Source organism: Phoenix dactylifera, unplaced genomic scaffold (assembly GCF_009389715.1).
Source record: "Phoenix dactylifera cultivar Barhee BC4 unplaced genomic scaffold, palm_55x_up_171113_PBpolish2nd_filt_p 000804F, whole genome shotgun sequence".
NCBI classification, from domain to species: domain Eukaryota; kingdom Viridiplantae; phylum Streptophyta; class Magnoliopsida; order Arecales; family Arecaceae; genus Phoenix; species Phoenix dactylifera.
This window is the reverse complement of record NW_024068171.1, coordinates 188,030-214,028: the sequence shown is the minus strand read 5'-3', so window position 1 is coordinate 214,028 and position 25,999 is coordinate 188,030. Positions and strand designations below refer to the sequence as shown.

General features: G+C 36.9%; 1 protein-coding gene and 1 pseudogene across 7 annotated transcripts; one reads left to right on the top strand and one right to left on the bottom strand.

Moving 5' to 3' along the window:
* The first annotated feature begins 109 nt into the window (after positions 1-109).
* On the top strand, positions 110-6,937 carry LOC120107242 (annotated as a pseudogene).
* Positions 6,938-8,527: 1,590 nt separating this feature from the next.
* Positions 8,528-24,314, bottom strand: LOC120107243 (serine/threonine protein phosphatase 2A 55 kDa regulatory subunit B beta isoform-like). 7 transcript variants are annotated; one of them, XM_039120446.1, is made up of 15 exons: positions 24,215-24,314; positions 23,866-24,080; positions 22,916-23,019; positions 22,685-22,780; positions 22,453-22,572; positions 22,107-22,301; positions 21,568-21,659; positions 21,231-21,349; positions 18,436-18,529; positions 18,200-18,323; positions 13,697-13,765; positions 11,556-11,647; positions 11,364-11,441; positions 8,820-8,892; positions 8,528-8,746 (listed from the first exon to the last, which is right to left on the bottom strand). In XM_039120446.1, exons 2-15 carry the CDS (start codon positions 23,942-23,944, stop codon positions 8,696-8,698), a joined length of 1,386 nt encoding a protein of 461 aa, XP_038976374.1. In that variant the 5' UTR covers positions 23,945-24,080; positions 24,215-24,314; the 3' UTR covers positions 8,528-8,695. The 7 variants fall into 7 exon arrangements, 6 of the variants coding, with proteins under 6 accessions (XP_038976374.1, XP_038976372.1, XP_038976373.1 ...); XM_039120444.1 differs by having other exon boundaries at positions 11,556-11,753; positions 13,660-13,765; positions 18,436-18,559; positions 24,215-24,313; XM_039120445.1 differs by having other exon boundaries at positions 18,436-18,559; positions 24,215-24,312.
* Positions 24,315-25,999: the final 1,685 nt, after the last annotated feature.

Below are 25,999 nucleotides of genomic sequence, written 5' to 3'. Positions count from 1 at the left end.
TGGCTCTCTCTGCTAATTCACAAGATTTTTAATATGAAAATAATTATGGACCTTTTTGCTATCAGAATTTCTGTGACATAGGCTGTCTAATGGTTTGTTATCTATGTAGGTTCACTTGTATGAGAATCTCTTAAATGGATGTGAAATGGTGGAGTCTCAGTAAGTTTCTTTACCTAGAAAGAAATTATTTGCACTTCTTAGAATTCTTGATAACTTTAGTGCAATTTCAAAGATCATCCATACTACTTTGTTTGAGTGTTATCATCACCTTAGGTTGCTTTCATGCGCAATAGAGCATCTGAATGCTGAGATTGTTCAGATGACAGTCTCTGATATAAGCATGGCAATTGAGTGGCTGAAGTGTTCATACTTGTATGTCCGGATAAAGAAGGTATGCCATCATTGTCATCTGATGTAATTATGGTGAACAGATGTCAGCCTAATTAGTTATCTGAATTCTGAATGCAAAATCAGAATCCTGAAAACTATGGAATTAAGAGAGGAATTCCTCATGAACGCCTAGAAAAGCATTTACGAGGTACTGCTGACTAGTGATAGCTTTATTTTTGGTTGCTATATGGTTAAATTTGATAGAGTTAATTGTTTTTTCTTTTTGACTGGCAGAAATATGCGTTCAAAAAATCAATGAGTTATCAGAATATGGAATGATTTGGACAGATGAAGATGGTTTCCTTCTAAAACCATTAGGTGTCTTATATTTCTCATCATACTCCGTGCAAGACTTCTAAATAAATTTTGAGTTGATTCCTACACTTCCCAAACAATAGTGTTAATTATTATTGATATAGCCAATAAAATGATAATATACACATGCTGTTTTGCACTGTAAGTATGTATACCTTTTCTTTGCATATCTTGATATTTATCCAATATTTTAAGAAGAGAAACATGTCTTTTGTCTCCTCCACATGATGATACCATCCTTTGCCACCTGGGCAAGGTGCAGGGGTTTGATTCCAGCGGAAGTTGGCCCTCCAAGGGTGGAGTGTGTTAGGGTAGAAAGGCAGGGATTAGCCCCTCCTAATCTTTAAAAACGACACAAATATATTAGAACAAACAACAATAATAATAGTGATGGACCATAAAGTTGGCATCAAAGGCTTGATGCTCATGGTTTTTATTGTTCCCTTAGCTCTTTGCTTCCATTTCTTGCAGCTGGAATCGCTCCTGCTTAGTTCTATGGTTATATATTTTCCATTTGGTAGTTCTAATGTGAATAGAGTGTTGAATGGGAATCTCACTAGAAGCTGCATGACAAGTCCTCCTAAGAAATATGTGTTATGAATCTGTACACCTTTTAGCAATGGCCAGACATACTTAAAATATCATGTGAGCTATAATGCTCAATTGCTCAAAAGTATTGCTGAAAGTGCATAACAAGAATCAAGTTATGCAGAATGATATAGCAAAAGTGATTCCATCATGACAAATTCAAATTGCCTAGGTTAGTTTCTTTTATCAACTAGAGGGTGGGCCTTGGTGCACAGCAAGGTTGCTCTATTATAATCTGAGTGTCATGGGTTTGAAATATGGAAACAATCTCTTTGCATGTGGGAGTAAGGCTACATACATGTGACCCTCCTCAGACCCCATAGTGGTGGGAGCCTCATGCATTAGGATGTCTTTTTTTAGTTCTTTCTATCAACTAAACTCATCCATGAAGAAAAGACAGAGACATAAGTGCATGGCTTTTACAACCATAAAATAAGTTTTATAGCATGGCAATATTTTTTTCTGAAACCCGGCTCCTCTTTCTGCAGAACCTGGAAGACTGATGACAAAATATTATTTGAAATTTGACACAATGAAACTTATGGTCAAAGCTCCTGGAAGTTCCAACTTGGAAGATGTCCTTCAAATCATTTGCCGCTCTGAGGAGCTTTCGTGTATGTGCATTTTAGTATTAAGCATGCCACTATTCTTCGGTAAGGAACAAATGTTAATAAAAACCTATGAAAAATAAAGGGATCCAGCTGAGACGCAATGAAAAGAAGCTTCTGAATGACATAAACTCTGATAAAGAAGGTCGACTTCACTTTCATGTCATTGGCGAGAATGGAAAAAGGAAAAAGCGTATGCAGACAAGAGAGGAAAAGATATTTGTACTAGCAAATGACTGCTTGACGGGTGATCCTTCAGTTCACGATTTGTCCCTAAACCAGGTTTCTTTTCTGATAATCAAAGAGATGTTTATATGCTACTTTAGTCTTTGCTCACTAGTTATCAACATTTCATGCAGGACATGAACTCAATATGCTCGAATGGGTGTAGGATTGCCAAATGCATGAAAGAGTGTTTTATGTACAGAAAGAGCTACAAGGGAAGCTATAAATTCTATACTTCTTGCTAAATGTTTACACCAGAAACTATGGAATGATAGTCCTTACTTGCTGAAACAACTCCCTGGCATTGGAATGGTCACGGCAAAGGTTTTACATTTCTGGTTCCTTTTTCTTAATTATCATATTGCCTCCATTAGTTCATTGCAGCATTGCTTTTGTTCCTTGATTTGAATGAAATTTTCGATGCTAGGCACTAAATTCAGCAGGAATTAATTCATTTGAAAGTATGATAGAAGCTGATCCCAGAAAAATAGAAATAATAACAGGTCGCAAATATCCATTTGGAAACCATATCAAAGAATCTCTACTATCGCTTCCTCCGAAGGTTGAGATTACAGATAAAAGAGGTTGAGTGCAAAAGGCAAGGGAAATCAAAGTTGATAATAACATTAACTCGTGTGCCACACACAGTTGCATCCAGCAAACACCACTATGCTGATATGGTATGCTTTTAGGAGTTGAGCTTTCTTGTTGCACTTGCATCATAGTTGTTATGTTAATGAAATTTACAAAACTCTTTCTGTTCTTGCATTTGCGTCCTAAGACCTTTCTTCTATTTTTTCTTTCTCTAAATATTTCTTTGACCAGATATTAAAGGCAGATTTGTTTGTACAGATGGTTGGCTCGGAAGAAGATAATATGATTCTCTTTCATGAAAGAGTGAGGTAACACATTTTTCTATTTTTGTTGATGTAAGGTAACACTTTGTCTCTCTGTTCTAATCTCTCATGATTTCAACTTTTCTCGTTGTTCACCCCAGAGCTGAAGAATTTTCCAGGTATAATTTCTGCTATCTTCAGCAATTGTTTCTATCCATTTTCTGCTTCTGTTTCCAAAATCAATTAGAAAATGCTTCTAAAAGCAGTTTTTTAAATGCACTGTTTGTATTACAGCAAATTTAGTATAAATTAGTTATATTACTTTTTTGCCTCGAATTCTTTATACTTGACCCACTTGCAAGTCGCAGCATCTGTTGACAATGCATCATGAACAATTACTTATTTGCCAACCTTCATTCTCTGGATACTATCAGCTATGGCACACTTTTCTGGTTATTTAAGCTATAGATTGTCTAACTAGGGTAAATAAGACAGTGAAACAAAGTAAAATTGTTAGAGTTCTCGATGCCTGCATGCCTAAAAATACCTTGAAGGGGCCATTTCTGGTCTTTCAATGGTAGCTCTTGGGAGAGAAATCTGGTTAAAGACATTAACTTTATGCATAATATGTTCTTCTCACCTGACTGCTGGAGTTCTCTGGAGTCGGTGACAGCCTGTCTTGGGTGAACTGCAAGTTCAAGGTATTGCCTGGTTGTTGTACTAGGGGAAGACAAATCCCAACCCCTTTGCTAGCTAGCTTTGGTTTCCATCTTTTCAATCTGTATCAGATCCCCTAGTAGTTTTTTGATAATCCCTTTTATGTTCCTTTAGCTTCTATTTTTCTCAGGCCACATCCAATAAGAGCAGTAAGTGTGCCTGTTCCATCCCTTTATGGCAAAATGGTTGCTTTAGGAGAGGCTGGGAAGGAGGGACCCCACTAAAGATGGTAGGTCTGTGCATGAAGAAGGTCTTAACCTTTTTTCCTTCCATTGCTTGGCTAGGTTCATGCAAGAAAGAGAAGGCATTCATGCAGGTCGTTCAACACCTAGGAACAGCATTTTATGCATAGAGAAATGATGTCAGTAGAGTGTGAGACTTGGTGCACCGGTAAGGTTATTCTGTTTTGACTTGGGTGTTATGTGTTCGAAATATGGAAACAGCCTCTCCGCACACAAGGGCCTCTCCGCACACAAGGGTAAGGCTACACACATCCGACGCTTCCTAGACCTTGCAATGGTAAGAGCCTTGTGCACCGGGATGTGCTTTTTTTCTTAGAATTGATGTCAATAAAAATTGTCAGCTTTTCCATTCATATTCGAGGCAAAATTATCAAGATGCAATGGTCTCCCATCTGTATGCCTAAAGTCTCCACCTAATGATTTGAAGATCATCGCTACATGCAATGTGCATAACCATAATGGTGGCCGTATAAGTGAGCTATCTATCTCATAATTAGTTGTAACAGTTTTGGCAATAATCTAGTTATTGCATTTACCATGCAGTTAAATATTATAGCCATACTGTGATCTAGACATTTGGTATCATAAACTTATTAATCATCTCATAAGGGCATATGAAATATTACAATTAATGTGCTCAATCTCAATAAATCAAGAATAATGTCATGTTAGTTGTAAAATATTGGCTTTTCCAGGCACCAAGTCTACTAATCTGGTAAGGAGAAGACCACAGATAGGACAAGATAATAGAAGGCTTAGCACAGATGTGACTGGAAGTTTATTTTGTGGGCATTTAGTCCTCTGTCATGCTGTTGTCAACCATGGCTTAGCCTAGCACTCAAAGGGGGAAGCTCCAAGGTTATAACCCCTGAAAACCAGAATCAAACACACCATGGATATAATTTTATTGGATAAATTAGAAATTCTGAAGTTTTATGCCTCATGTTGTCTTTGGTATAGCTTCACTTTTTTTCTGATTCTGTGAAGAGCAAACCGACATGATTATACCAAATGAATCCATCATACTCAAGCTAACATAACTGTCAGGCTTTCTCTTTTTTTGTTGCAATACCCCTGAGTATAGGGTCCTACACACCGCATTTTACTCAAATGGATTACATTTTCACAAAATTGTAGCATATAGTCAAGGAACAGTGAGCATCATCTTGGTTTCAAACTAAAATGCACGTAATATGTCAGCTGTGACGGTCACTAATTCATATAGTTGAACAATTTCCATGATCATTAGATAGCAACCTCTTTGTTTTATTATCACTGGGACCTGAAATCTTTTTCTTCATGCATATAACTGCAGGTGATGTTATATAAATTAATTTGTCTAGTTTTACTGAAATGATGTTAGTTTGATTACTGATATAAAAGCAGAAATTGAAATTTTTTATAATTTTCCAAGGCGAGTTTCTCTTTCCTTTCTCCATCCCAACCATCATTCTTTCTCTCAATAGAAGCATCTTTTATCCGAAGGTTTTTTTTTTTCTTTTGTGACTGATGAGACAGTCAGCTTGCAGCCCCTATGTTGCTACGCTTCTCGTGTCGTGCCCTCAAAATGCGCGGGTAACTGTAAAGGCTGATCTTATTTTTGAAGAATATGGTAAGATAAGTTTGGAATAGAATGCTATATTTATGATAGACATCTACTTAAATAGAAGACTGATTCATTCGACTTGCTCTTTGGTTGTACCTTGAAGTCGGTCTCGATGTCCATGAAAAGTTTGTAATTACCAGGGAATCCAGTTTTACTAAGACACATGAGCATGGAAGTAAAGCAACGACAATTTCTTATTCCCTCCCCAAAGATATTTATGTCATAGAAGATGATGACAAGAACGGACCTCAAGCCACAGCCGGGGATACTCAGTTTTTAAGCAACTCAGACAGGGTCCAGTCTTCAGTGTAATTGGTTTTTCCATCTCAATTTGTGATAGGTTGCTTACCTGTAGTTTAGAAAATGCAGGCCTGTTAGGAATCTGTTTTCTTATAATCACTTCCAACCTCCTTTTTGTTATGTTGATATATTTGGTACCAATGCACGGCAGACCCAGCTTTGATCTCCTACAGGAAGAAACTGATGAAGGTATGTGTACAAAGTCCCTCTAAGCCTCGGTAGACCATTGAATATTGTTTTGGATTTCTAATATTTCGTCTGGGTGAACCTGAGATAATAATTGTTTCTCATCATGTTTATCTTTCCCATTTCCTTTGGCACGACTTCACCACTTGTTTTTATCTGTGCAAGAGTTGTTCGCTCCTAAACCCGGAGAAATTGAGAACAAAATCCAGAGCGAGGACATGATATTCGACCACATTCGCAAGAAGTCTAAAAATTTTCCAACTCTTTTGACGTCAGAGGCAATGGATTCTTCGCACCAGCCACTGATCCTGACAAGAAAAGGGACTCCTCAAGCAAACCATTTCGAGCAGAATGTGATTCTGATAGATTCTGAACCTGCCGATGCCTCTCCAAAGCTCACTAAAGAAATTAACTTTTCACTCGAGACAAAGGGAAGCTGCAAGAAAATCACCGGAAGCTCAAGCAACATTTCGGTCAGAGAGTTTTCCAGCAAATTTACAGGTGACTCGAATGGGGGATCGCTCACCTACGATGACCTGCTGGAGGGTGTCGAAACGGCGGGCTGCAAGAGTGCCTCCCCTATAGAACTAGATCCAGTTCATAATAGGCCAGATGTCCAGCAGCACCGTTCGTTTGAACCACCAGGTGATCGGAGGGAAGTGTCTTTCCTTGGGTTCAAGAGTGTCTTCTCATTTCTGTGATTGATGACTGGATAGATCTGCTGCTTATTAGAAAGCAACTTTCTACCAGATAATGGCATTCCTCACAGGCTCTCTTCTTCTTCCTCCTGTGTGGAATGGTAAAAACACGCCCAAATTCAGTTACTCATTTTGCACTTTGAGGGAGCCGATGTAAATTCTACCGGAAAGGCTGTAGAAGCTTACAGGCATCTGCATTCATACCGTCGAAGGTATAGTCTTTTGACTTCTTTACAGATTCACGCACTCATATTAAGGTCTCTAAGTTGACCGCACGGAGGCGGCAAAATGGTTGGAAATTGCTACTAATAACCTTCCAACGTACGTTTAATCCTTCAGCGTCTCTGTAGCTAGGGCCTGGGCCAGGTTTCCCCATGCTTTTAAGATTAGAAGCAAACGATTTAAGACGGTAGCCTAGCTTCAATCTGGAATGATTCTTGATATAGGTAATTACACTTCATGGCAACGGTACACCTGTAGATATCATGATGGATGACCTTATACCATGATGGATGATCTAATCCTGTGTGGGATAAGCGATGGGTTGCAATGGATCTTTCACAGGTGAAACTCCAAGGAGAATTGCCTCAATTATCATACCGGTCCGCCTATCAAACAAGCAGGTCATGCCTTTCCCAGCGCACTCTCCTTTCCAAAGTACCATAACCGCAATAGCCGAGTGGTTCCTAACCGTGAGCGGTCAATTATGAAAATGCAATCTCAGTTGTACTTATAGCCCACCGAACAAGAGATGCTAATTCCCATGTTAAATCATCACCATACACGATTCATCTTCTCTATGTTGGATATACCACAAGATTTTTCACAAGAATTTGTTGGAAAATCATAAGAAAAAGCAAGAGAACCCTCCCAACGATACCCTTTTACCACCAAGCTTTTTATCTAGAATGGGTAACTCTAATATAATTAAGGTTCTTCTCAATAGCACCCTGATATCAGAACAACCAACAATGTGATTAACCAGACTCCAAACAAGTTCCACTTAGTAAAACCTGGTTTTTGCATGAAGGTGACGCAGCGGGAATGACATGAGAATTCCTTTAGAGCAGACGAATCTCAAGGGGAAAAACCTGAAAGACTCAATTAGGACAGACTGGTACATCATTACCTTTAAACCAAGAGCATAAAACTTTGAAGAATTCAACACATGCACGAGCATAGACTCATGATGCCACAACACAATGTTATCTCATCAAACAGTTCATGCAACAGTTCCAGCAATTGACCACCTAGAGGACATAAAACTGGAAATAATTCTGTTTCCTGTTTTTTGTTCATAATGAGCCGCAACACATCTTAACATCTCAGTCTTTCTAGCTCTTAATAATGTAGATTAATTCATGAACCTGATAGTACTCCAACTCTAAAATGAAGTTTGCAATCTCGATACCGAACCTAACCTTGTACTGATAGTATGTTAAAACAATGTCTATATACCCGGTATGAGGCTAAGTTCAATGTGCCTACACTAAATACACCTTCAGCACCGAGTATCGGTTTAATAGCACCGAGTATCGGTTTAATATTGGTATGCGTAGTATCCACCAATACAGCAAACCTTCTCCCTTCTCCGAAATAACTTCCGCTCCTTGATGGGATTAAAAAATATGCGCCTTGAAACCATAATATCTAATTATTGTAGCAGGTTCATTCCAAATAACTGCTTATCTTCATAGCGGCATTTTCTTATTCTTTTTTCTCATCCTCCTTATCTTTTTCCTCTCTTTTTTGCCTTTGCCTTCCCTTGGCCATGCCACTGTTAGAGTGTTAGTGGGGTGGCTGGCAGAGTTGGATATAACTAGACATTGAATCTCTGTGCTTTTTTGCCCCCAACTGTCACAGCATACATTAAGTAAATAAATAAATGAAATGATCTATGCATAGTACATGTATAAGCTACATTTAGTAGCACAGGCAATTAAGCTTGTTGTAGGATGCCAGGCCAAATGGATCAGTTTGGATTTCAAGTTGCAAGGGATCTCATCACTAGCATCAGAACCTGTATTGTCATGTCCTGTCATGGCAGTTAAAAAAAGTTATTCAAAGCAGCCCAAGGAAATGGAAAATATTAGTAGAGTATCTAAAACCTCTTCGGTTGAGTCCACAGGCAAAGCTGCTAGCAATCCTGCAGTTCTTGTGGCAGTTCGACAATGTGATACCCTGATATGATGTGAATGTTACTGTTAGTAAGTCAACTTTTTTATGGTTCTGCACACCATCTCACATTAGCTAAACCATATCAATGTATCTGATAGATAAGGTGGCTCATGCCCTTTTGACAGTTTCGAATATATGCAAGTGGACCAACACCGATGATCCTTGTGTATCAATTTCTACATGCCCACACACAATATTGCACTACCTAGCAGGATTGATATTTGAGATTAAAAATCTCACAATACAAAGTGAGAGCATAACCTACTTAGCAATACAAGTGAAGAGTAATGAATTTGTTGCTGGAAAATTGCTTCATCATTTTGGTACCATTTGGGAAGGTGCTCCATAACTTTTTCTGATTAGAAAGATACATATGCTACTTGCAAATTAGTGCCCTTTTTTCCATCTAGTTGCTGTTTAACAATCAAGGTAGGTAAATGACAGAAAGCATACTAACCACTCTAGTTCCTTCAAATATTTAGTTTAGATGGACAATTTATTAATCTGCATGCATCTGCATTTACCTCGGATGCCTGTTGAAAAATTAGAATGCATGTGCAAATTGTGAGTTTCAGTTGTCTTTTACCAAACATGGAGGAAGACATGACAAAGAGTAGTAACAACACTAAGTATAAAAGGCCAACAGGACTTTGGTTCAGTGGTACTCCTTTCCTTCATCCATGCACTGGAGATAGGTTTTAGGTTTGATCTTGGATGGTCCCTCGCATTGCATTGACATTCATCTTCAAATAATACTAACCATCAATTTGCAAAGAAGTCTGTTTAGCAAACAATGTGGGGAACATGTGCAAGTGTATATCATAATTACAACTCTAGTCAACTCAACTAAGCCTTAATCCCAAACAAGTTCAGGTCGGCTACATGAATCCTTTTTCCTCTATTCAGCTCTATTTAGGGCCATACTTTCCGTCATTCCATACTATTTTATCCCATATGATTTTCGTTTTAACTCTACCTCTCTTTTACTCTACATATATGAAATCACTCCTTATTGGTGCATCTCCTAGCCAATGTTGTACATGTCCAAACCATCTAAGTCCTCTCAACTTGTCCTCAATTGGAACTATCTCTATCTTTTTATGAATGACTTCATTTCTTGCTCTATCTTTTTTTTATTACCATACATCCATCTCAACATTCTCATTTTGGCCACACACATTCTATGCACATATTATTTTTTAACTGTCCAACATTCTATACCGTAAAACTTTTCCAACTAATTGTATAGTTGTCCTATAAAACTTTTCCAACTTGCCAAGTATCCTATGCTTACAGTATATCCTAGTTGCACTTCTCCATTTGAATCATCCTATTTTAATCCTATGGATAATATCCTCTTCAATCTCCAGTCCTTATGGATAATTGATCCTAAATCTTGAAAATAATCACTCTTAGGAACTTCATGATCCTCAATTTTCACTAATACTATATTTCATGTATTCTATCTTGGTCCTACTTAACCGAAATCTTTACATTCTAATGCACTCCTTCATAATTCCAACTTATAATTAACTCCAATCATAGTTCCATCTACTAAAACTTATATTATCCGCAATAGCATGCATTAAAGAATACCGTTCTAAATATGCCTAATAAGCTCATCTATAACTAGTGCAAAAAAAAGGGAATTTAGAGTAGATCCTTGGTGTAAATCTATTGTGATTGGAAACTGACAAGTACTACGTTCGATAGTTCTTACACTAATAATTGTTCCATTGTACATGTCTTTAATCACATCAATATAACTAAAGAAAATTCATTTCTTCTCTAAAACCCACCACAAGACTTCTCTTGGACTCTATCATATGCTCTCTAAATCAAATAAAAAATATATGAAGATCTTGTCTCTTTTCTCTGTATTTCTCCATTAACCTCTGAATGAGAAAAATAGCATCCATAGTCGATCTTCCTAGCATGAAACCAAATTGAATCACACCTATGTGCTCAATTACCCTCTCCTAAAGTTTCATAGTATGGCTGATGAGTTATATCAAACTTTTCCACTTGAAGAGAGGGTCACTCCTCTTCTCCTTTCTTTGGCATTGCTTACTCTTCATTTTTTCTACTCTTTGTTTTTTTATATATCTTTTATTAGTATTAAACGGACATAGTAAAGAAGACCAACTTGTACTATAATTTAACAAGTTCTAGTATTTGGGGATGCATTATCTAAGATTTGGATCCATAATCTCTTATTGCTAGACCAAGAGGTATGATCATGGAATACGTCCCAGTTCCCAAGTTCTTCTTAGCTAACTCTTCAAGTTTAATAATTTTACTATACTTAAGATTTTTATAAGAAAATATGATAAAAATCTTAAGTCCATGGGCATGTCAGAGTGGTTATTGGGCATGACTGAAAATCATAATTACACTATAACATTTTAAACAGCAGATTTCCAATTTCCATCAGTTCTTGATATTTTCATAAATCATAGCCTGATTTAACGCACCTGTTTGGGTTTCTGCTAGCTTCCAATGTAATTCCATCATCTTGCCCACCATCATGAGAGAAAACTTTGAAAATATTGCTGATATCAATATAAAAGTGGAAGAGAAAAACATGAGTGCAACAATCAAGGCAAAATGCAACCAAAAATAGGATGATGCTGCCATTATGATTGTATTTATATTCAAAGAGAAACCTGTAAGATCCACTTGCGAAGTGATGTCCATCCCTGCTAATGCAGCACTCAAACTTGTCGAAAATAGCATCATGATTATATAACACAGATAGCTGGAGAAGCCATAAAGTACATTGTCAATCACAAGCACGTTTCTGCTTGAGCAGGGCACTGAAACCACAAAGAGCAACTGGACTAGATAACCCAAGCTTCTATTACCTGAGTAATGACAATGGAAGCCCAGGGGCACATAAGAAAAAGAAGATACTTCACAGAGGAAACCTATGGACTTTAGCTAATCAAAGTGCAACGAATGCATGATATATCCTCTCTTCCTCAGAAAAGTAAAACTGCCGCAACAAGTTTGTGCCTGCTCAATTACCACTGTGGATTCTCCAGATCCTCGTAAGCACTAAATGCGACAAACTAACTACAAATGCCAGTTTTTTGATCTCTGGAAATGGAGAGCATAATTAAGAGCAACAAGAACATGTCTTCCAAGAAAAGTGCTCATTGTCTATGAATGGGATGTTTCCTAGTTCAGAAATAACAAGATGATCAGAAGCAGGCATTTTCAGAGGTACATACCAAAACAACCCTCTGAGCTCTGTGTAGCCCAAAAGGGATACTAGATTTTTTTTACGAGTTATCAGGACCGGGATCAGCATCATCTGATGGTATTCTAGAGACAGTAAAATTTGGATGAGGGTGAAGACAGATCTTAGCTACAGGAGCTACAAAACGAACTAAACAGATTTAGAACGAGCTAAGATATTTTAAATTCTTTAGACATCAGCTGCAGTGAATGCAGGTCTCAGGTTTCTCAAAGAGGTCAAGTGTCCCAAAGTGTCCACAACTCCTAACAGTACAATATACAGTAAGGGGACACTTCCACATAACAATAGTTAAAAAAATAATTAAATGTCCAGCTGTGTAAAAATATGACATTTACTAAATTAAGTTGCTCTCCTCAAGCTGTCTTCATAGTCTCACTCTCATTTGGCCTCCCACTACTCAAGTCCTTTTCAAGCACTAGGTTGATCGTGTCCATGCATGTACTATGTGCATGTCCATCTACCAGTAGCCTGGATCTCTAAACATCACGAACCTACATGCATTGCCACATATCACAAGGTAAATTTGCAGTTCTTAGTTCACTGCCATTAAAGCATTCTCTTGAGATTTCAGTATTCCCTTGAATCCAACCAACCCCAATATACAACAAATACAAGACGTTTCTGGTGTTAGTGGCAAAACACTATGGCTATGAAGCTCATGCATCTGCACTCATGCAAATTCAGGATCTAGTTCCTCTTCTCATATGAAAGACCCACATTTTCTAGAAAGTGGATTTACAAGATAAAAATTCAATTCAGATGGTTAGATTGCATGTTACAACTTGATTACTGACTCGCAACTTCAACAGAAACACAACGTTGATAATAAATCACAGTTCGTTCTGGTTGTGAAGGTAAGTGTGGTGTAGCCAAAAATTGTCATTAGGCAGTGGTTTCACAATAGCTTCATGTGAAGGATGCCTTTCATCATAAGGATCCCCTAAGAAAGGTACTTTTGTAGCGACCTTGCTTCTCATTCACCTTGGTGTCTGTCATCCTTTCTGTGTTTGCTCTAATATCAAACATAAATAATATTTTTGATCTCAAATGCAAAAAGGTTGATATATGTAATATGAAGGAATTGATCCAAGAGAATGATATATTCCTTCTCCTACTTGCGAAATGTTTCTTAATTAAACAGGAGAAAGCAATCAAATTTAAGTCACCATGTTTTACTCTAAATGATACTTTTTCTATAAGAAGCAAGCCATTCATTGAAAATCAAATAAAGAGTTAACACAGAGAGAGTTTAAGCACCGAATTCCTTCACAAAATGATCAAGTATCCGCATCAACATCTAAACAACAACTTACAAACTCTCACCAAGGTGGCACATCTTGCATCAGTAATGAAAAATTTACAATAGATTGCAATCAAGGTCATGTCCTTATACACAAATACACATGCGTGCATGCTAGCTTATAAACACATGCATGAGCAAGCATGCACGAGCATGCATGCAGGTACATACACAAACAAACAGACATATTTTTCAAAAGGTAGGGCACCTTGACCATACAAGCCGCGAAGAAGAAATTGAAGTACCTTGGGGCGAAGATACTCATTTATCTTAAAAATTGCAATAGGAGAGCTTTCCATGTGCAAGTCCCACAACTGCATATAGTAGAAAAGATAACCAAGTTAATAGGAACATTTTAGTTTACAATTTCATTGATGACATATATTTATGCACTAACAATTATAATAAAAAGAGCATCCAAGTGTATAAGGCTCCCGCCACTGCAGGATCTAAGGAGGGTAAAATGTACGCAGTCTACCCCCGTGTGCAAAGAGGCTGTTTCCATATTTGGAACCAATAACATCTAGGTCACAATGAAGCAACCTTGCTATTGCGCCAAGGCCTGCCCTCCACTAGCAATTATATTAAACCACCAAATTAAAGCAAGATATCAGCGGTAATAACACACACCTTGGCATGCATGTGTAAAAAAAAAAATTGGGTTGGGGGTAAGACCAAACTAATGTAAAAAGCATATACAAAGCACAAGATATCAAAGTTAGAATAATTTCAAAAGGAAACAAATGAAATCCATAGTGCATGGGATTTTTGGTGAGAAATTATCATGTAAAATAATGTTAATATGTTGCTGGGACAAAGAAAAAAAAGGGTGGTAGGTGGGTCGGGTGGAGGGCGGATAGTTATTCTAAAAGCTCATGTCCTAATGGCGTTCTATGAAAACTTAATGTCATTTAAATAGCCATGAACCTTGAAACTAATTCTCATGTGTTTGTGGTGTCTTCTTGGTCATCAAGAAATGAAATGCATAGTTCAAGTTATTCATAGAGTTCTAGTTATTATTGGTAGCATGTGTCATAAAAATTAATTCCAGAAGTAGTACGAGAGAAGGGTAATGACCATAGAAAAGGCTTCTACTAAGGTTAATTTGACTCAAGGAGGTGCAAAACAGAAAGCTTAATAATAGATTTCGAACAAACAAGAATCATATTACATGATAGTGTCATGTCCAAGGTATACAATCTGGACTTGGAACCGCATCGGTACGTTACCGACTTAGTGTTATATGGTCAGCATGGTATTATATACCCCTGTATTAAGACAAACTCCCAACTTTTTTTCTCTCCCAACCATGGTACCACGTAGGACCGGGTGGTATGGATTGGTACCAGTAAGTGGTGATTCCTCTTGATTCGAACATATACGATTCGGTTCGACAGTTCGACTCATATACTAAACTGAACCTCGAGTACTAGTACCTTATCGGTGCAGGATAGTACAAGTCAGTGTAGCAGACCCTGGGCATGTCTGCATGCAAGTTGTTACAACTTCCTACATAAGTTTCCACGATTGAGCCTTGGCTAGATTTTCATGCATGGTTGTTACAGAGTTGGTCTTTGTAAACATTGCATATCTTGAACAAGATTATCTAATATTATGTAAAGAAGCAAGAGAGTCTCAAGAAAAAATTTCAAAGCATATAGGAGCAACTACACAGTTAATAAATAATGTGATTCTTTTGATTAAAAAAAATGGAGTGAATTAAAACTAATGTTTAGTATTTAGATTACAACAAATACATACAAGGAAAGCGGATACATAGAAATTGATAGGAATTACAAGAAATTTTTAAGAATTTTATATATCATGCAAGCCAAAAAAAATATGAATAGAAGAAGATGTCATTCGTTTGATGAGAAATAAAAAGAAATATTGAAAATCCGCATGGCTGAAGCTGAAACAACTAGTATTAAAGTAACAAAAAGAAAAGCAAGGACTGAAGTGGAGAGTTAGAGTCGAAAAGAGGATTCCTATTTTTCTTTTGCATTTATATTTTTTTCTATTGATGTTCGGTATGATCAATCGCATACTTAAGCTATCATGTAAGCCCTTTTCTTAGTCCTTATTCATATTTTCGAGCCATATAATTATCTTTCTTGTATTTTCTTATAATAAATGTCATTTTCTCTATTAGCTTTTTCTTGCAATTATTTCTGTACTAGAATGTGACATGCACGCATAATTTTATTTTTTAATTATATATAATAAATTAAAAAAATGCTAAAATGACTCAAATCTTTATTTTTTTAATTTTAATATAAATAAATAAATGCTAGAAGAGGGGCTTGAATCTTTGATCTTTTGGTTGGAGAGTAAAATTGGGGCTAGGGGGAGAGAAAATGCACAAGAGGGGAAAAAGAACTATTGGAAAATATGGACGGCCAAACAAGCCCCACACACAGACATATCGCAGGAGTTGACATTATATAGTAGAATAAATTGAATACATACTATTTCTCGTTTGTTTCATTTTTTAAAAACAGTTTGTTTGATATTCTTTTTTTTCATTATTAATCATGTATCTGCATGTGAAGCACTTTATTCCTTGTATGCTTTGAATTATTTGCTTGAAACTCCCTTGAATCTTAGTTATGATATTGAACAAACTTAAAAACAATAATTGATTTCCTATTGTCCTCCAAAAATGCTGTAGAACTTTCACTTTTAACAATTTGTGTAACTAAGCATCATTTAAGATTAAGACATGTGCATCATCGCCACAATGGAAGACAAGCACTCAATTCTCTTAGGGATACTCAATTTCAGTATTTTGAGAATTTTGGATGACGAGAACATAGTGCTATTACAAATAAAACATATCTCGAGATGAGAGTCCTACATATTACAATAATTCATGTTATACTATGATTTCAATCAATCAGGATGGATCTTTGCCATCCAAGTCCATCCATCAATCTGCCTATACAGTACACTATCCCATTAATCATCCAACCAAAATGTTTACTTTGGACAGCAATGGTCATTATCATGTTTGGCTGTACTACCCCAAACAGCCTGGTTTGAGATGCACCAAACTGAGGAGGAACCAAAACGATTCATTTTGAGAGCTCGGAGAAAGGCCAACCCCCCCCCCCAACCCACCAGTACAATTATAACCCCCCCTCTTTCTCTCACTCTCCGCTAGGGTTAGAATTATGGTTTCCCTCGGCTCTCCCCCTTCCTCCCTCCTCCCTCCCTCTCCCTCTCTCGCTCCGCTAGGGTTAGGTTTAGGGTTTAACCCTCGACCCACCCCTTCCTCCTCCTCTCTTCCTCTCTTCTTTTCTCCCCCCTCCCTCCCTCTCCCTGTTCTCAATATGTCCTAGAATGGCACAGTACAGACTCATACCGTATCGAACCAGTCGTCGACTGGTCCAACCTCTGGTACTGGTTCGGCGAACCTTGGACTCATTACAATCAGTGGTCATGGCATAATCTAAATAATGTAAGGTTTCAAGAATTCAGGTATAGAATATCTCTCTTGTAGATCAACCTCTAGAATGCAGATCTAGCAGCGAAAAACATAATTCTGCCTCAAAAAAAGTACATAACTAGTATAAAAAAGGAAAGAAGAAGAAGAAATAAGATTGAAAAGAAGAAAGGACAAAAAAAGAAAAGAAAAGAGTTAAATTGTTAGATGAGCTTCCGTGAAAAAGGACGATCACCAACAAGCTCGAAAGTCCCCTCCTCAAATAGCGAACACAAAGTCCACTAGCCCAACTCCAATCGAAAGTAGAAAAAGAATAATTACAAATTTGGGGGCAAAGAGAAAAGCTTCTTAATGTTTCATTAATATATTTTGGAACAAAAAAAATCTAAGTGACAAGATTCACAAGACAAATATATACAAGAGGTTCTTATACTAAGGGTGTGTTTGGTTTGTGACCGAAATTGGAATTGAAATCAGAATTAAAATGGATTGGAATGAAAATCAGAATGGCTATATTCTCCGACGTGTTTGATTTGTAACTGGAATCAAAATCAAAATCGGAATGGAATTTGAATATTAGGAGAAAGGCGAGATTGGGTTTTGGGTAATTGGGGCATTCTCATGCCCCCCAAAATTGAAATGGAAATGAGACTCTCCCTAACCAAACGGCTAGAATGGGAGTCACTCATTCCCATTCCAGAGCCCAACTCCCTCCAACCAAACATGCCCTAAACTCTAGCACATACAAGATTGCACACAGACACAAATTTATAGTAGTATATGGAAATGCAAAGAGCTATCATGAAGTGTCTAGGAAAATAAAAGGATGAATCTAGAAAGATGAAAGGACATTGGCTTATTATAAATTATGGTGGGAAATCTTATGGCTCAAATTACAAAGTGGATTGTATCGAAAGGAAGTGGGCTGATGTATATATAAGTGATTAACACATGTGCAAGCTCCCAAAATGATAACAAACCCTTACAAAATTAGCACCCACTACATAAAACATAAGATGATGAAAAATAAACTAAAAATATAATATGACCCCAAAAAATGAACTTCATAAATTTAATAAGTTCATTATTTCTTTGTTCATACTAGGGCATCCCCCTTTTAGTCGTTGGATGACCAAAAAGCCCCATAATGGTAGAGGCAGTCACATGTACACAAGTTGGGCTAGGCACATGGCATAATAACATGCTAGATGGCTCATTAGAGATGCATGTTCTAAATTAAATAGACAAATTATTTAGGATACTAGACATTGTTCTCATGACCAAGAATGAAAGGCTAGAGAACCTTTAGATTCATGTAGTCCCGACTTAAAATATGTCTTCCATCTTTTGCAAACTTTATATCAGAAATTGAAGCAATTATCTCGGTGAAGAAGGATCTAGATCCACGAGCTTCATGATCTAGTAATCTGAAGTAGCAATTTCAAGTTAGCAAACTTAGCATGAAATAGATACCACCTGCAACACAAAAATGATTGGAACACTGTCAAAATATATGATGTATAGGCGCGAAAGACTCACATTTTTGCATTCTGGTCACATAGTGCCGATTGACGCATGTCAACCAATCGGATAAAACCTCTTGAACTGCTGTAAGCTAAGAGATTACAGTAATCTGGATGAAACTCGGCAGATGTTATGACCTCTGGTTGAATATGTAATTTGTTCATCACAAGACAGTTAGTAAGGCCAGGCTTCAGAGATAGAGATTTAAAATAAGAAATGTGCTCTGATGAACAAAAATGAGTACTAATTTGCGTTAGTCTGCTATGAGAAGAAAGAGATTAGAGAAGGATGGGATGGGCTAATACTTGCAGTTTGCTGGAGTCTTTGGAAAGAAGGGAACCATCAAATTTTTCTGAAAGAAGGCATGCAATTATGAAGCACACTTCAGAAGATTATCTACCAGATTTCTGATTGGGAGATTATGTGTGGGAGTCATAATGCTGCAAGTTGTGAGAGAATGAGGAGTAAAGCTCTCTTCTCCTTTAGCATTGTAATTGCGTGGGATCTTTTACTTACTATCCATTAGGGTAGTAGCACTTCCTGTATTATTTCTTTCTTATTAGCAACAAGTTAAGGCATAGGCCCACCTTCCCCTCAAAAAAGGGGAAAAAATGATGAAGTCATGACTGCATGAGCAGAAAATGGAATAGTAAGGTTACTATACAAGGAGATGACTAGATGAGTCTGTCAAAATTATGCTGTAGAAAATGAGACCTTCTCCAAGCCTTGGTCAGTCTCCACCTCCCCCCCCCCCAACCCAACAAAAAAAAAAAACCCGGCGCTTCCCCCAACAAATGGCAAAAAAGTATCATATTCTTGAGATCTGGACAGGAACTCTCTTACCGACAAAGCAAAGCAGTTTCCTTGGATAATCATCAGGTCTACGATGTGTAAAGCGAAGGACTTTTCTCCAAATAACCTCGATCTTGCATTAGGTATTGGCAAGTCAAACATGCACGAGCAGATCATTAAGTTTGACCATTCCTTCCTTCTTTAGACAATCCATTATTGACGTTCCACTACAACTATGATAGTTTGGTTGACTTGAACAATGGATCTCTCTCTCTCTCTCTCTCTCTGGCCTCTAATTCCCAACTAGTTGATTTTATCAGTATCATGACCTTCTTCCAGCTGAGGTTGTCTAAATTCCTTGGGGCTCACTCCACAACTAAACCCTGATCTTGAGCCAATATCCCTTCATTCCATGGTAACATTAAGACCAGGCAAGTTGCTATTTCCAATGCCATGTCCCTTTCATGGATCAGCCCCCTTTTTTCTTGGTGGTAAAAAAAGGGGAAGGGGGGAGGAAGGGACAAGCCCACCCCCGCGTAGCAGCCCCCACTGGGCCCCCACTCCGCCAGGAGAATGTTCGATGTGGGCAGAAATGACCGTGTTGGGCACCCCGGCCGGTTTTACTCATACCCTTCCCACCCGTGGTCTGGCTCGGTTACCCCTCTGGGCTCCGATTCGAACCCCGTGTGAGTACGTCACATCCGACACCACCAAGGCTACCAGAAGACCAATAAGCCCTCCCAACCACGTGTCCGAGCAGGGAGCATCCGATCTCCATAATTTAATCGACGCCCGCGCGTTTTGAACTCGGAACCACGGGATTGGAAGTAAGGCCCAGTTCCACTGAGCTACCACCTCAGTGGCAAGGCTAGAGCAAAAGGAACTAGGGTTGCAAAACCTACCTTCAGAAAAAAGCAATCTATTCATGAGTCCAAGACTTCTTTTTCCCTCAGAAAATGAGAATAATCAAACAGAAGAACAAAAAAAAAAAAGAATGGCATTAATACCTAGCTTTTATTGTTTAATAGCAAACTTACAATATGAGAATGTTTTGACTTTCGAAGGCTTGCTACCCTATCATCCAGAGACTTAAGTGGAATTATAAAGATGTAGACTTAGTGTCAAATTTAGATCTCTCCCCAGATTTCCTAACATGACAGAAAAAAGCAATATGACAAGAAACCCTGCAATTAATTGCCACAACAGAAGATGTTAGCAAATGATTGCTGCAAGGAAGATGACCTCAACAAACTCATCACTCATTAAGGCACTAAACTATTGATGAGCGATGATTTAATTTTAATAATGATTCAACATCATAAAAGTCCAGTTAAAATCACAATCACAAAAAAAGGGGCTAAAAATATGCTTCACTTAAAAGCTGATTTCTGCTAGAAATATGCATACTTATTAGATTAAATGAGAAGTTAAAATCAACATTAAAAATGTCCAAAAAACAAGTGTTTAGAACTTCTGGAATCAAGAAGTTCCAAAACTTACTTTCCCAAGAGCACCAAATATCACCATCCAATAAAACAGCAGAAAATATGGGAATGAAATACATTATCAGACATCACCAATAAATTTGACTAATCAAATTGGTAAAATATTACTTCGCCTATCTTTGATTATAAACTCTCATACAACCACCTAGGATCCTTTTTAAGGGCAACAACAGAACTATGTGACCTGGTTTTCATCTGCTCCTTCAACTGGATCATGTGATCTGACTATGTCTCCTTATAGAACAATTGTTATAGAAAGAAAATGCAACCACACCCCACCTTTTGACATCCCTAACCACTGCCTCTATCAAACAGGAAATGGCTCATGCAGGAATAACATTCAGAAATTTGCAGATTCTAGACATTATCGTTTAATTTAAACCCAAGAGTTATCCAGCCTTCACTTCCGCCACTTAAAACATATAAAGATAAGAAAGTTGCATTAAAAATAAATATAGGAATTAAAAGACGAAAGCACACACTCTTATAAGCTTTAAGGTCATTATAAATCACCTATGAGATCCTCCATGTCCAGTGGCTTCAGGTCAACAATGTTAAAGCATCGATTACTAACTTCCATGTTCCATAAGTTTATTCTGAAGTCATCAGCAGATATGAATGTCTCACCATCACTGCACATGCATTATGAACTCAAATCAGGTATTATCTGCAAATATAGTATAAGATCCTACAGAGGTAAATATCTATGCAGTCTGTCTAAGACATCAAATGGGTTGATTACTCTTGAACCATAAGAGAAATGATATGCGCATAAATATTGAATATGGTATTCTCTAGCTGAAAAAAAAAAGTTACAGATCACAGAGAAAGGGAAAGTATGAAAGTTTACCTATTGTTTGATATAGAATTGATATTATAATCATGAGCATGTGCGTACACCCTCCGGCACCTTGCAACAGAACTCTCTCCAACATTAAATATCTGATCACACATGACATCATGATTGATTACACTGCACGACAACAAAATCCATGCCTTTTATCTATCTTTTTTGTTTCAGCTTATGATGAATGGATGAATAAATAGTATAACAATATGACTGATCTATCTCTCTCATTTCTGCCCATAATGTAATTTACAAAATGGATAAAGGAAAATGGCTAGTAGCTGTGCATATCAGTGAGTTCACTCTGATGCAAGGCTTGTTTCCGAAGGTTCTGGAGCTCAGTTTGCCTCAATAAACTCCTTGTCCAACTAGGTAAACACATTTAAGCATCTTTCCATTAAGAATTATCTCAATAAACAGATTGGAGGGTTCAAATTACACCGGGAATCATGATAGCAGACAAATCATGAGCTGATTATAGGTATTATTAAAACCAGTGTCCATATACATATGCAGCAGATTTTCCATAAATGTCAACATACCGTGTTAGGGCTTTCCTCAGGTGCTGGAGAAACACTCCTAGGCTTTTTATCTATCCATTCAAGATGATAACCATTCTGGATGGATGATTCATTAAGCCCGGCCACAAAACTCTTCCCAGAAAGAAGTGCATTTTCTGAGGAAACATTTGGACTTAGTTCCATTTCCTTGACTCTCTTCACCTTACATTCTGAAACCTGGTTTCCGAAGCACATAAAAATTAAATTTCTGCATAAAGTTTTTATATACGTCTTATTGAGATTTAACTGTGAAAAGTGAGTAGATCAGACTTTACAACACACAGTATTCTTTTGACAATGCGTTTTGCCTGTGGAGCATCACTGTTACCTTCCATAGCTTAATTGTCCTATCATTTGTAGAAAGTATAAATAGAGAATTGTTGGGTGTAGCACAGAATCTCAGTTTGTTGATCTTCTCCCCAATTTCCAAACTCTTCAGGTAATCAAACTACAGAGAGTAAAATGTCATTAGGGTGTCGTATGCAAACTGTATATACTGACATGCACTATGATATTATGGGAAACAGACTGAATGGTCATTGACTTGTAAGTAACAATACCTCGAGTTCATGACTTTGAAACTCCGTCTTGTAAAAATATCTAGGATGCACTGTAGCAGGATAGTCCATGTGCTCCAACTCTTTCCGTGGATGCAGCTGAAATTTGTTTCCTAAAATCCAGTTTATATATATATATATAGAAATTTCAAAGGTATAGCATATGCTGCTTTTGGATGGGTGCCTATGCACAGATATAAATGAAAGAAAAACATGAAGAGATTAGGAAATTACATTTGTCCCATCTGTTCTTTCAAAAAGGATAATGCGACCCCCATGATCTCCAGCCACAAGATAGTCTCCTCTGCTCTCAAATTCAACCGCAGATATGAAATCGACTGAAACAATCAGCATAATCAGAACATAATATCAGGGTAAATAGATAAACATGACATGGCGTACTCAAAAGTGGAAAAGATGTTCTAAGCAGTCCTGCAATGCATTTTGAATCATTGCACGTGCTGGTGAAGATCTTTTTTGCCAATTTAATATGATACATTTCACTAAAAATGTCATCTGATAGAAAGATCAGTGTTAGATAAACATAAAAGAGTTGTCAAGATGCCAAACATGAACGTTCAACTGCAAAGAGCTTTACATTCCCATAGTTCTTGTGGAAAATATTGTAAAGCAAAATCCATGAGGAGGATAGATTATGAGGAAGGCCTAAATATGATCAACATCTATTTTCAATTTACTGGAGGTAATAAGTTTTACCCATTGCATGCATGCATATTAAAATTAAAAAATATCTCCCACTTTATCATATTACAGAAAGGAGTTAATTTCCAACGTAATCCAAGAATCCAACTACTTCGGTCAGTCAAGTTCTGCCGCCTAAATGGGGGAGAACATCTTTACATAAATAAGCGTGAACTTCCGCAATAAAAAGCGTCATAAAAAAATCCAGGAACTCCTTTTTCCTTTCCTCGTCATCATCTTCTTCCTGCCAGTAAAAATTAACTAATTTTCCATAGATAGATAAAGATGCATCAGAAGCAAACAAGGAAAGAACGAAAGAAACATAACTTCAAGAATCCGAGGACCTCAAGATTCCAAGAAACTAACCACAACTCCCACAACCCTCCCCTAAAATAAAAAAAGGGAAATACAAAGAATTGAAAGGAGAAAAAAGGGAAATACAGAGAATTGAAAGGAGAGTTAGAGGAAATTGAAACCCTGACCATCATCAACTTTCTCGCCGGGAGACTGCTCGCCGAACACCTGAGAGAACTTCCACTCCAACGCCGCCGACGAGCTCATCGACCCAACCCTTCCCCCCCGCGCCCCACCTCTCTCTCTGGAATCGAACTACCTCGTGGAGTTGGGTGGAATTTGGAAACGGTTCCTTGGTTCTTTTTTCCTCTCTTCGAGTCCCTCCAAATAAACTCTCTCTCCTCTGCCAAAAAATAAAATCTCTCTCGTAAATGAAATTTGAAAAAAAAAATGATAATTATCCAGCGCTCCCTCTTCCTCGTATTATTTTTTCCACGTCCTTGTTTTCGGGATAAAAAAAGAATTTCAATTGCCGACCTGGGGACCATCAAACCATGGCCTCGCTCCAACCACGGATGCTTGTGATCAGAGAACCGGCGAGAATGCTATTTTTCTTAATTGATAAAAGGTTATTCTAACTAGTGATGGCGCTTCCGAGGAGTGACCACCCTATCCTATTTTGCCAAGTCTCCTGAGTCCTGAGCACCTATGTTAAAGAAAAAAAAAACTCAAAAATTAAATAGAAACAAAACTCCTCCTACGAACGGAATCCATCAAATTTTTTATTTTAAAAAAATAAAAAATTATATATGCCAAAAGAGATCATCCTCATTTTTTTTCTTTCTCGTCAAACCTTCCTAAGCTCCCTTCATCTATCCTCTTCCTTATCAAACTGTCTATCTCATTCATGAGATCTTCTTTCTCCATCCGAGTCCTTTTTTTTCTCCTCCAAGACTCTCTTTTTTAAAAAAATATTTGCACTTAAAAGTCTATGAAATGTAAAGAATAATAAGAATATATTTTGTTATATTAAACAAAGCTAGAAAACTGTATACCAGTACTGACGAGCCATATTTCGAAAACTATGTTCGATCGATCTAAAGGTATATATCAGCTTGCTAAATACCTAATTTACTTGGTGTGTATCACTTGACCATACAGTGTGTACTTGTAAAAAACATATTTTGAAAACTGTGTATTGATTTATCTGGAGGTGTATTTTGGATCATTGCTGAGTGTGTATTAAATAAGCTTACAGTATGTATCACTAGCCATTTAGTATGTACTGGTGAATATGATATTCTAGAAACGATGTATCAATTTGCTTAGATATATGTGTTGGATTGCTAAATGATTAATTTACTAAGTTATCTAATTGTGTGTTCTATACTAGTGAATACTGTATTTTAGAAACTATATATTGATTTATCTAAATATGTGTATTAGCTTGCTAAATAACTAAATTGCTTAGTATATATTACTTGGCCATATAGTATGTATTGGTAAAAAATATATTTTGAAGGCAAGGAAGAAAGAGGATGCCATGTGAGTTTTTTTTTTTTTGTTGGTTTCTTTTTAAAATTACAAGACTGATGACTCTGTTAGTAAGAGAAATCCATGACTTTTGAGTTTCTTCTTTAAGATAGGCAATAGAAAAAAAATATAACAAAATAGCAAGCTTGCCTTAATTTTTTTGGGCGCCCCCATATGATTTTTGTTCCATACAATATAACAAAAGGGTTATTAGTTAACGATGCTTCCATCATTCTAGGGTGTTACCTCGAACTTTATTCTTTTAGATATGGAAAAGTATTTTTTAATATCAAAAAAGAATAAAAAAATTATATAGTACTTTCAATTATTTAATTATTAAAAAATTATTAACTATAAATTATTTCTTTTTATATTTTAATCCAAATAATATAAAAAATAATAAAATTTTGCTTATTATAAATATAACAATATTTGTATAATTTTATTATATTATAATAATTATTTTTTATAATCTAATCGAGAAATTATTCTTACTCGAACTTTAGTCTTTTATGTGAGCTTTTGCCTAAAAGGGCGGCTTCGTAAAATGGCTTAGTAAAGCTTTTGCTTAAAAGCACCATATTAAAGCTTTTTCTAGCAATTTTTTTTTAGTTTTTGGAGCATTTATAAGGTTGTTTTGAAATTTTTACAAAATGCCAGAAAATTAACTAAGAAAAAAAATTAGCATCCCAAGAAGTGCTTTTAGCCCTCCAAAAGCAATTTCAAGTAAGACTACGAAAATAGCTTTGAGTGACACATGTTTAATAATTTTACTTTTCTAAAAAAATG